This window comes from Lontra canadensis, unplaced genomic scaffold (genome assembly GCF_010015895.1).
Source record: "Lontra canadensis isolate GAN:19392208 unplaced genomic scaffold, GSC_riverotter_1.0 scaffold186, whole genome shotgun sequence".
NCBI lineage: Eukaryota > Metazoa > Chordata > Mammalia > Carnivora > Mustelidae > Lontra > Lontra canadensis.
The window spans coordinates 1109265-1121028 of NW_022631180.1; the positions used below are offsets into that span (position 1 = coordinate 1109265).

The 11764-nt window shown below is 48.3% G+C and overlaps 1 protein-coding gene across 1 annotated transcript; it reads right to left on the reverse strand.

The window, feature by feature from the left end:
• Positions 1-4739: 4739 nt before the first annotated feature.
• LOC116860928 (patr class I histocompatibility antigen, alpha chain E-like) lies at positions 4740-11509 on the reverse strand. The gene is made up of 6 exons (XM_032847264.1): positions 11421-11509; positions 9671-9708; positions 7964-8236; positions 7726-7839; positions 7275-7307; positions 4740-4975 (listed from the first exon to the last, which is right to left on the reverse strand). The coding sequence occupies exons 1-6, from the start codon at positions 11507-11509 to the stop codon at positions 4740-4742; spliced, it is 783 nt and encodes a 260-aa protein (XP_032703155.1).
• Positions 11510-11764: the final 255 nt, after the last annotated feature.

Genomic DNA, 11764 nt, shown 5'->3' on the forward strand with positions numbered 1-11764 from the left:
CTCGTCCTTTTGCCACGGACCCTTTCATAAGGAAGAGGAGGAAAGCCTGGATGCCAAAAGCATTCAGCTGCTGTGCGACCTATATCATCGACATTAAAAAAATTTAGAACATAAAGAGTTAAAATTAAATGCATATGAGAAGAGTATATCACCGTTCCCTGTAGTATCTCTTCCTCTTAATTTCTTGAGATATTTAAGGGTACCATTAGCTCTTTCGGCAATGGCTTGTCCTTGCGAATTATAGGGGATGTCCATTGAATGTTCTGATTTGTTTGCAAATAAGTATTTTTACATTTTTGTAAGTCAGAGATCTTAAGAAAAAAAATATCCCTAGTCTGGAAGAGCAAACAGAGAACCAGCAATGTTTAAAATAAGACAAAACACTAAGAGACACAACATTACAACTTCCTTCAGTTCATCTAGTCCCATGTTACTAATTCTGGTTTGCTCTGAATGCAGCTTTTACTTCTGGAAATTTTTACCCATTTCAGTTCCCAGGATTTAACTTATCATATACCTGTATTGTTCTGAAAGTTCTTTATATGAATCTCCTTTAAGACAAAACTTATTTTATATGAGAATAAAAACATAGAAACTGGGTTTTCTCCGGGCAGGCAAAGAGAAAACCATTTACATTTTCTTTTTAAGAGCAGATTAATTAATCCAGGAAAGCTTTGTACTTGAGTGGATCATCAATATAAATTTGCCATGACAAGGGCTTTAGTCTTTCTTAAATATTATGCCTCATTTGAACAGAAACATTTTACAGGAAAAGTTTCATTAGTCTTTTTTCTCTTCTTGTGAATAAATCCACCAAAATTGATCTAATTTTCTGGGTTTCCCTCCCATCGTGAATGATGTCACAGACAAAGGGAGGGGGATCTTTCAGATGCTGTCCTGCTCATGTCCCTCACGGGAACTTAGGAGCGTCTTAGCTAAGGTCTGTCCGTATAAACCCCGGACCAGGCTACTCCGTGGAGTAGATGACCGTTATGCCATATGACGCCCCGCGAGACTCAGGGTGCAGCCCACTCAGACTCCGTAGCCGAAGCGGTGGAGCCACACAGACACATTCACACAGTCAGGCACTCTTCAGATTCAAACATGTTGGATACCCTCCCCTTTGGGTATCCCTGGCTAATGGGAGGTGATCAGTCTCCCCTTCCATTCTTTACGAATGGGTCTAGCTCAGACAGTGGCCCCGGGGCTATTACAACAGAATTCAGTTAAGCACAAAAGATGTTTACCAACAGATTTCAAAAGCACAAACCTAGTTCCAGCAACCAGTGCTCCAGCATTTTATCCCATCTGTTTTAAAGTTTCAGGTTAGCAAAGACTTTGAAAGCTACTTTAACAATTACCCATTAAAACTTTGAAACAGACAATTAACCATCAGTTCAGTCATCTCTTTGCTAACAGATTTTAACCCAACAGATTTTAACATAGATTTTAACAGATTTTAACAAATAACACGAGCTTATTTGACTTTAAGTAAAAACTCCGAAGTTTCACATTTACTACTGTTAACTCAAAAGACATGTTTACCCTAATTAACCCAACAAACTTAACTTAGTTCAAATACTGATTTACGTTCCACCTAGCTCCACTCCATTTCGAATGTTTACCTGAGACCTGGGTGGGAAGATCTGGAGTGGGGGGTGTTGGGTCCAGGGGGCGCTCTTCTTGTTAGAATCATGAGAAGCTAGAATGTTGCGGATCTAAAGCCTCTCGAATATCTTCCCAAACTTTCATGGTTCCTTCAGGGCAAGCACATGGTCCTCTAATTCTCAATTCATTTTTAATTTCTTGCCTTACTTTCTGCCAAATTTGTAAATTTACCGTTCCTTCCTTACAGCATATTATTTTACTCCAGCTGTCGCCTGTCAACCTGGGCTCCTCTTACCTGACTGCCAGCAACTACTTGCCTGTATATGCGCGCTCCCTTGAAATGTGCTCACGGTCCCTGTTTGGGCGCCACTTGTCATGGCCGGCATGACAAATCGACCAGGAACGTGAGGGTAAGAGGATGGTGAAAAGAAATTAAGAGACAGAGAGATGGGGGCAGGAGGAACACTGAGGAGGATGTCCAACAGTACCAAGTTTATTCAAAGCATTAAGGCCATATATATAGTGATATTACATCTGTGTCTAGTTAAACAACCACGAGTTCCTCGTGACACCAAATGGCTGATGCCAGTACAAATACAGCAAACCTGAAAATAATTTATGGGCTGTACTAGGGCAGCACTAGGGCAGCAAGGACCAGCAACGAACTTTTGACCCCAACCAAATTGTTCTCATTTGTTTAGCAAGCGTGTGGGAAGTCACGTAGGTGAGCGCACAACACATAGCACAGACCCATTCTCAGTGCTACTCAACTTTTCCTGTCCTAAACCTTTTGTTAGGTTATTTGGACTTCAAAGGAGTCACAAGTCAGGACCCAGTTTGGTCCTCGTCTCAAGCCTTATTGTGGCCTCCCACAAAGACTATATAGGATGTGCTATTAATTATATCATACTGTTTCTTTAAATTAATTAATTTATTTAAAAGATAGAGATCACAAGTTGGCAGAGAGGCAGAGGGAGAGAGGAGGAAGTAGGCTCCCTGCTGAGCAGAGAGACTCATGCACGGCTCAATGCTAGGACCCTGAGATCATGACCTGAGCCAAAGGCAGAAGCTTAACCCACTGAGCCACCCAGGCACCATAATGTCATACTATTTTTTAAGAAGTGTGTATTTTTTAACTGCTAGCACTTTTTAATGGAATTCTTGCAGGCACTGTCCTCTCCATTAGAGTGTTTTTCCAACATTATCCAAAACCCCATGGCTGTATCAGACTCAGGATTATTTTGTCTTTTGGTCATAGGTAGTTTTAATGTTTATGTTGATGCATAGCAGCGAAAAAAATGGAACAATGAGAAAAGCCCCTGTGTTTGGACAGCTGACCACATGGTCAGGCAGAAGGACAATGGAAACATGGTCTTTTAAAGGAATAGCCACATGGAGTTGGGCCCTTGCTCATTATGGGAATCTGGGGCTTGCATCAAAGGAGGACATGTTGATGCCCATCACAAGAACCACCTTCTGAGTTTGGAAGTGGATTGGAACGCATGAGTGTGTTTCCTGGTGTCCTCTCTTGGGGGTAGCCACCTAGGTCAAGGAAATAAGGGGACAGAGGGGGCTGTGGCAATGCAGGGAAAGGCTGAAATTCTATAGTCCACTTGCATCCTCTGTAGCCCAAACAGAACTGTCCTGGTTGCCAACCAAACACCACAGACAGCTAGGAGGCCAACCACCCAGTAGGAAAGCCTTGAATGTAGCTGACAAGTCAGAACCATAATGGTAACACCAAAGGGTGACAAAAGGGCCTTGACAGGAATGCATATTCTGGATTGGACTTTGCTCATTCAGCAGTAGATGCAAATGGTCAGAGTGCTATTAAAACAAACAAGCAGAAAACAGAGCATAGCTACGCTTCAAGTAAAAGTTTAAAAACATAAAATGCACAGGGAGGACTGGTCCTGCGAGGACAGCTCAGGAGATTTTACACGTGCACACCTCCACACATACCCCCAGAGCAAGATGCAGAACACGCTGAGCTTCCTAGAGATTCCCAGTCAATACGTTACCACAAAAGGAAACCACTCTCCGACTTCTGACATTATAAATTAGTCCCGGTCTTCAACTTCACATACAAAGGGTCATACTCCTGTGTGGGGCTTCTTTCACTCGGCGCCATGTCCGTGAGATTCCCCCACGCTGTAGGGTGTAGCCACGGTCCAGTCTTCCTCGGGGCTGCACAGTATTCCGGTGTATGGATAAGCTACAACGTATGTATGCATTTTTCCTGTCATACACATCTATCCTGTTTCGCATTGGGGCCATCATACACAGTACTGCTGAGACATTCTCATACATGGCTCTTGGTGCACATATGGAAACAAAGCACTGAACCAACGAAGAATGCTCGGTCACATTTCCTCACACAACAAATCATAACATCCCACAATGGGCACACAGACATGCTGACAGAGTAACAGCTTCATGGAGAATGGGAACAGGCAACAGAAACATTGTGGAAAAGGGGTGTTGGGGCCATGGAGGCATGAAGTGCTGGTTTACAACCCTTCACAAGTGTGCACTCCCACCCACCATGAGTGGGGCTACAGGACAATCCCCACCACACACTTTTTCCTGGGGGATCTGAGGAGGAGGGAGAGGGGACAGGTGCCAACGTGACTCTACAGTCCTTCCCAAGGGAGAGCACCTCAGTATGACTGTGGTTCACCTCAACATTCTCTCACCCTACCCGATGCAGAGTCTCAGGACAGGGATGCAAGTGTGAGTGCCAGAAATGAGAAGGATCCTAAGACACTGTAAGTACTTTGTGAAACCCTGATGTGGGCATTCCAGAGGGCCTGAAGGGGAGGCTGTGCCTTCACCCCATCTGGCAAAGTTGTGGCTGACGTCGAGCACAGCTACATCCCCTGGTTGTCCCCTACCCACCAGTTCTGTCCCTGTGTTTCCCTCCCCTCTATGACCAAGAGTGGACAGGGGTGGGGAGGCTTGTCAGACTTGTGTTGCTGCCCGCAGTCTAGACCAGCATAGCAGCCACACATAATGTCCCTTCCAATGGCAGAAAGTGAGGTATAAATGCAGAGAAGTAGAAATAGTAACTGAGGGTAAAGGAGGGGATACATTCACTATGTCATGAGGGAAATCCATAGTACATTAGTGCCTCAGAAGAAGTGTGAGCAAGAGATGACACCGTCTCTTAGCTCCGTCATCCCACACTCTGAGAGAGAAAGCCGCGTGCTGTGAGAACATTCCTGCTTCTGGAACTTGGCAACACTGAATGGACCCAGCAGACCTGAGTGGCCCTGGGAGACACCATCCTCCAGCAGGATGATGACTGGATGGGACACAAGTACTGGGCCTGCATCTCCGCAGTTCCGGTGCCACTGCTGCAAGGGATCTGTGCTCAAAGACCACAGCATGGCTGCGGGATAAGTAAAATATGTGGTCTTTGTCCCTGGTTCCTCGCACCCAGCTCCCCAGCCCTTGGGATCTCCTGCGTGATAAGACTGTCACTGGTACTCTAATGAGATGACTTGCCTGAGGGTCATAGACAGTTCAGGTTGGGGCTGGTGACCAGGAGGACCAAGCCATGACTAAATAGTTGGAGCCATCAGCCTCCCTCCCCGACCTCTATGGAGAAGTTCTGGGAGCTGACCTCAGTCCCCAACAGCCAGTGACTGAGTCAAGCGTGCCTATGTCATGAAGCTTCCAGAGAGAGTGCTCCACAGTGGGGTTCACAGAGCTTCTGAAGTGGTGAACATGTCCACGTGCTCTGAGGGGAGCACATTCGGAGTCCACGGGGACAGAGGCTTCCGCACTGGGACCTGCACCCTTCCTCACTCCCGAGCCTCTTCATCTGACTGCTCGTGCATATCCTTATAATAAACCATAATAGTCAGCATGGAGTTCTCCTGAGACCCAGGAGTCCTTCTAGCAAACTACTGAATGTCCAGAGTACCCCCAACTTTGTAGCCAACTTGAACAACAGTGCCAGGCACGTGGGAACCCGAGAGTTGAGACTTGCCCCTGAGCTGAGGGCAACTTGAAGGATGAGTCCTCCCACCTGTGCTCACCCCAGGTCAACAGGGTCAGATGTGAAATGAACAAATCAGAGGACACCCAGGTGGTGACAGGGAATCAGAGAGCTGGTCAGTTGGGGGAAGAAACCCTCCCTGTCCCACAAAGAGAAATTGAGAGTTAAAGCAAGCAAGTAACCTGCGTCTCATCTCGTCCAGGAGCAAAGGATAAGCAGAACGGAAGCGTGTCTATCATGTCCGTCCGTCTGCGACCAGCTGTTCAGGTTCCTGTTGAGAAAGAAGACAGAGGGACCAGCATGGAGTCACAGATGCCACACACCACCGAGAACCTCATACTTAACCTACCGCAGCATCAGTTCTCAGGTTCCCATGTTCCTGGCACTGTTCAAGTTGGGCAGCGGTCCCGTGAACACTGACAGATGCTAGAGAGTCTCTCCCCAGAACATCGCCACTCTCGGGGAAATAGACACAGTCACATGACACATTGGTGCACACAGAGAACTCACGTCTTGCAGACCCAGGGCTTGTCATTCTTGCAAGAACAAAGGAGGGCAAATCTGCCCTGAGCCATCAGGCCACCAGCCCACCTCACCACTGCCCGTGTTTGTGAGTGAGAACTGCAGTGGACGACAGCTGGGACTGATCACGTAGTGTCAGAGGAACAAGAGGACAGCTGTCATTTATTACCCACTTGTTCCCTCGGCTAAACCTGAGCACCTAATAAGGACCAGGTCGAGCTGCAGCCTCAGATCTGTGCCCGGAGAATGACAGTTAGTTGCTCTCTCTCCATCCCTCGCCGCCAGCACCCCTGCGGCCTTCTGACCTGAGAATTCCGCAGTCAGGGCTTCCGAAGAGACTGCCTTCCTGCACAGCAGAGGAAGACCTGTTTCCCCCACATCCTTCCAGTGGGAACCGGCCTGAGGCTCCATCAGACAGGGGAACACATGCTGGACCTGACTCATGACCCGGGGATAGAGAGAGGCTGACACTGTGCATGATGCATGTGAGGGGGGCGGGAGTGGCAATGTGTCCCCCAGGCCCATGAGTGGCTGCAGTGGCCAGTGTCTCGACCCAACCGAGTCAGCGGTGCAAGCAGTGATCTCTGTGCCTGCAGCAGAGGCCGGGGTTCCCGTGTGAGACGCAGCCAGACCGGCCACTGCAGGTGTGCTCCTGGCTGCACAGCCTAGCCTGTTCCATGACCGTGCCCCAGGAACACGTTACGTCCACAGAAGATGCACGTGCGTACATGTGTGTGTGCACTACCTTCTGTCCAAGTTCGAGCAGGGCTAGGTTCCAGGCTTTGCTCAGAGGAACAGCTGCAGAGAGCAAGTGTTCAGAGATGCTCGTCATCCCAGCTGTGAAGCGCTCCCTAATCCTCCCCCTGATGACACCCTGTGATGAAACAATGCCATAAATCTCACACATCACACTTCATGACAACAAACGTCCTCCCTCTCTTTGCGAGGGAAAAAAACATAGTAAATGTGATTTTAATGCCCCTCCCCACTGTCCTGCTCTCCTCTCTGACCCTACCGACTCCAGATCCGACTGAGCACCAGGCTCGCTTGTGGGGCTTCTCAGAACACATGGGCCTCTCCCCAGACCCACAGACTCTGACTATTTGGCACAGGGCCAATGAATCACCCCCACCATACGTACTTTCAGCCTGAGCATTACTCCTTCCTTTTCCACCTGGTGAAAGAAAATATCCCATGAGATGACATGTAGGAGGCAGGGCCCAAGATTCTAGATGAAATAGATAGCCTGGACCACAGGGAAGTTTCCAGAACGGTCACTACAGACTTACGGCAGGATCGGGGACATGAATGAAAAAGATGGCAGGGTGAGACTAACCATCTTCCTGCAGTCTGTCTTCCTGCAGCCTTGCCTCTATGTGTTGGGAATTTGGTCCGTCACCACGTTCATCAGGGTGAAGAATATGTCTCTTCCTCTCACCTCTGCTTTACTACAGTGAATGTAGCAATGAGCACGCGGTGGATGGGCACATGTGTGCAGAAGGCACTGCCCACAAACAAAGCAGGACAGACTTCCACCTGAGCTTAAGACACTGCAGAAGGACAAGAAAACTCAGAACACCTTCCTTTCCTACCTGAGCTCTCCTTCCTCCCCATGACAGCTCCAACCAGCACAGTACCAGTGACCACAAAAACAGTCAGACCAGCCACGATGCCCACAATGGGAAAGGGGGCCTGAGGAGGGGACCCTGGGAAGAGAGGATAAGGTGAGGGCCTTGACCCCCAGGTCTCAGCCCAGACCCTACTGAAGATCTCCAAAATAGCTCCTAATGTCCCTGACAGGAGGCTCTGTGCCCAGGTTTCCCTCCTTACCCCATCTCAAGGTAATGTGCTCGGGCAGCCCCTCATGCTGCACATGGCATGTGTATCTCTGCTCCTGTGCAGAATGAACCACAGCTACCCACTTCTGGAAGATTCCATCTCCTGCAGGCTTGGTCTCCACAAGCTCTGTGTCCTGGGTCAGGTCCTCCTCATCACTGTGCCAGGTCAGGGTGATCTCACCAGGGTAGAAGCCCAGGGTCCAGCACCTCAATGTGACCTCATGGTCAGAGATGGGATGGTAGGTGACATGTGTCTTCTGGGCATCTGAAGAGAAGAGTCAGAAAATTCAGGAATATAGGGAGGAGTTAAGATGATGGAGGAGTAGGAGACCCGAATTTCATCTGGTCCCTGGAAACAGCTAGATAGTTATCAAACCATTCTGAACACATAGGAATCAATGGGAGCTGTGAAGAAAGAAATGTCGCAAGTCTACAAGTAGGAAAGCGACCACTGCTTGGGAGGCAGGAGGTGCGGAGACACAAATCCAGGGTGAAATATCAAAGGATATGGCAGAGCGGAGACAGCTTGCTTCAGGAGGCAGCTGCCAAGTATGATAAACAGCAGAGCACAAAATCAAGACTTTTATGACTCACATTCCTTCTTCTTTACCTACAAGACCTTGACTAATGTATAACTTTCTTCTTCTCCTTTGGTGGCTATTATCTTGTATCTAATAGATACAGGACTGAGGAGTTGTTCTGGGCCACAGTCCTTTCAGCTGTCATCCCCTGCTCCCTTTCTCTTACAACTGACGTGTTTGTGTCTCATTCTCCTCCCATGCATCATTAGGAAGCGGCACATATGTTTTCACATCATTAATTGGTATATTTTCATTTCCATTTGAAGAACTCCATTTAGCATTTTTTATAAGGCAGGTCTAGTGGAGACCAGCTACCTCAGATTTTGTTGGGAGTCTTTATCTCTTCTTCATTTCTTAAGGACAGCTTTGCTGGGTAAATATTCTTGGTTAGCAGGTTTTTCTCTGAACACTTCAAATATATCAACCCCATTCTTATGGCCTCTAAAGTATCTGTGTTAATCTCTTCAATCATGCTGAGCCTCATTAAAATAATCATTTTGAATTCCTTTTCAGGAAACACAGATCTCCATTTCCTTGTGGTCATTGCCAGAAAATGATTGTGTTCCTTTGGGAGTGTCATACCTGCTTGGTGCTTAGTGTTTCCTGTATTCGTGTTGATGTCTATGCATTGCAGGGTTAGTCACCTCTCCCAGACTATTCAGACTCCCCTCTGAAAGGAATGTGAGGAAAGACTTTTAGTGAAGGTGGTACAAGAACATTGTCTGGGTGGGTGCCGCATTTCCTTTTCGGGGAAAGGAGCAATGGTTTTGTCTCTGTGCACCTCCTCAGCTGAGGTCAAGATCTGCAAAGACCCTGAGGTCGCCTTTGTTGCCAGGTTGTCACCTGTCTATGATGGCAGTGGAGGCTGGGGCTGCTGGGAGTCCTCAGTAGCAAAGGCTGCTGGGGTCCTCTTCTTCTTGCTTGTGGGGAGAATTTATGGTCAAGAGGATTCCTCTTAGTAGCAGGTCTGGTGTGCTGGAACTCACGTTGGCAGTGGAGCTGGGGTCTAAGTCTTAGAGGTGCATAGACCTAACTGAGCACTTGGGGCCTGGACACAGGAGCAATTTCTGTGGCAACAGCACCAGTGCCTGAGGTCTGGGCCTGTGCAGATCACTCACAGAACCGGATTCTCTGTGGCTTACAGTAGTGACTCAAGCTGTGGAAGGGGCCCCGGGGATGACAGGGGACAGCAGTGGCTGGGACCCAGGGGCACTGCACAGAAGCAGCATGCCTCAGTGATGGTGGAGCAAAGCCCCAGCATAGGTCCCTTAGGTGGGGCACAGGGCATTAGCAGTCTGGCGCTGTTGATGATGGGTAAAAGCTGTGACTCAAGCCCCAGAGGGCAGGACACAGAGCAGCAGCAACATGGCCCCAGGATGACAGGCCAAGGCCCCAGTTGAGTACACATGACGTGTGCACAGAGCAACAGGACTGCCTCTATGATGTTGGGTCAAAGCCCCCATCAGGACTCAGGGAGAGGGGAGTAGAACCACAATTGCATGGCCCTGGTATTGTTTGCTCAAACCTCCAAATGTGGAACAAGGGGTGGAGCACAGTGCAGCTGCATCTCCAGCCCTTGTAGATGGTGAGGTTCTGTGGGATCCTAATCTTGGAGAGTGGAGCACAGCAGGGACTTGGACCCCTGGGGGCAGGTCTCACCACAGTGAGAGCTCCGGTGCTGGGAAGGAGATGAAGCGGCAGGACTCTGGGGACTCATCAGGGGGTTCAGCATTAGTGGAGACTGTGGGGGTCCTTGGTTGCACAGATGCAGACTCCACAGGTGAGCAGGATGGCTGGAGTCCTCCTGTTCTCTTTTCCCTGCAGGTGAAATCCCTCTGAGGGCATGTTCCTTGCTCAGAGCTGCTCCAGACTGAAGGATGGATGACACAGGAAAAACGCTTCCTGTGCTTTTCTGTGCAGCCATCCTCAGTTTTCCTGCTCCAGATGGTTCTGCTGTTTCCTCAGGATAGTCCAGAGCTTTCCCAGAACTACTGTCACCAACTTGTGTTGTTTATTTATTGTTTTTGTTGATGGTTTTACAGAAGCAAGGGTGGCACCCTTTCCTTTTATCTATCATTTATCTCCCTACTTATCATCTATCTGTCTGTCATCATCTATCCTAACCATTTGATTATTTGCATTTCTTGTTCATCAAGAGACACCAGATAGGGAGATCCTAATCACCTGAATTCTGCAGGAACATCTGTAAGACTGTTACCTTAATGTCTTTCTCTAGCAGGTTTGCCTTCTCTTCTTTCTAAGATGGTTCTACCATTGATTTTTTTTTCCCCCTTCAATAGTTATACTTTCCTGATTCTTTGTAGGCTTGTGAATTTTTCTGAAAACTGGACATTTCAATCTTGGTAATAGTTGGTAATAATACTTGGTAATAATTGATAATCCTGGAAGTTAGGTCCTCCCCTCCCCTGGAGTCTGCAGAGATTTGTTGGTTGTTATTTTATGCTCTTGGTTTTTGGTCATTTTTTTTGTGTACAGAGTCTCTGTCCCAGGAATCCAGCTAAGGTGCCAACTTAAGAACCTCTCAGGTCATTTATGAGTCTGCACCTTTCCCTGGGCAAGGGTAGCTTTCTAAATGTCCCCGTATCTGCAGTTGCTTTTGCATGTTCCACTGCTTATATGCTTGCCTCCCAAAATGGAAAAAAGGGGGAAACGAAGGGGAGTGAATCCCCCAGGTGTTTTAAATACACTTGAAGTGCTTCAGCCATAGGAGTAAGGGCTTGTCCTATTGGCGGTGGGCTTGCAAGCGCGCTGGCCTGCATTTTCACTGCATCCTCTTGACCAAAAGCTGCAAGCAGCAGTCAGAACACTCATTCCTGATGTTTGGAAGACAGCATCCTAATTGCTCACCTTCGCTTCCACAAGCTGTGTTCAAAGGGCTGTAGGGACTTCCGCTGGCTCTCCACAACAGACTGGGGGTAGGGAGGTGGTAGCCTCATGTCTGGGGCCAGGCTGAAAATGACTGAAATGAATAGCAGTTTATCCTCCAAGCCTTCCCCCTGCAAGCTGCAAGGCTTCAGTAGACTCCAGGTATCCACGACAGTCACATCAGACAGATCCCCAGCGCACCTGCTGTCCAGGAGGAGACGGATCACACATGCTTCCTGCTTCTCCATCTGCCCTGACAGCTCTTCTCAGTCAGCGCAACTTAGAGCTTCCAGTGGATGCAGCGCACTATCTCATTACAGGTTTTT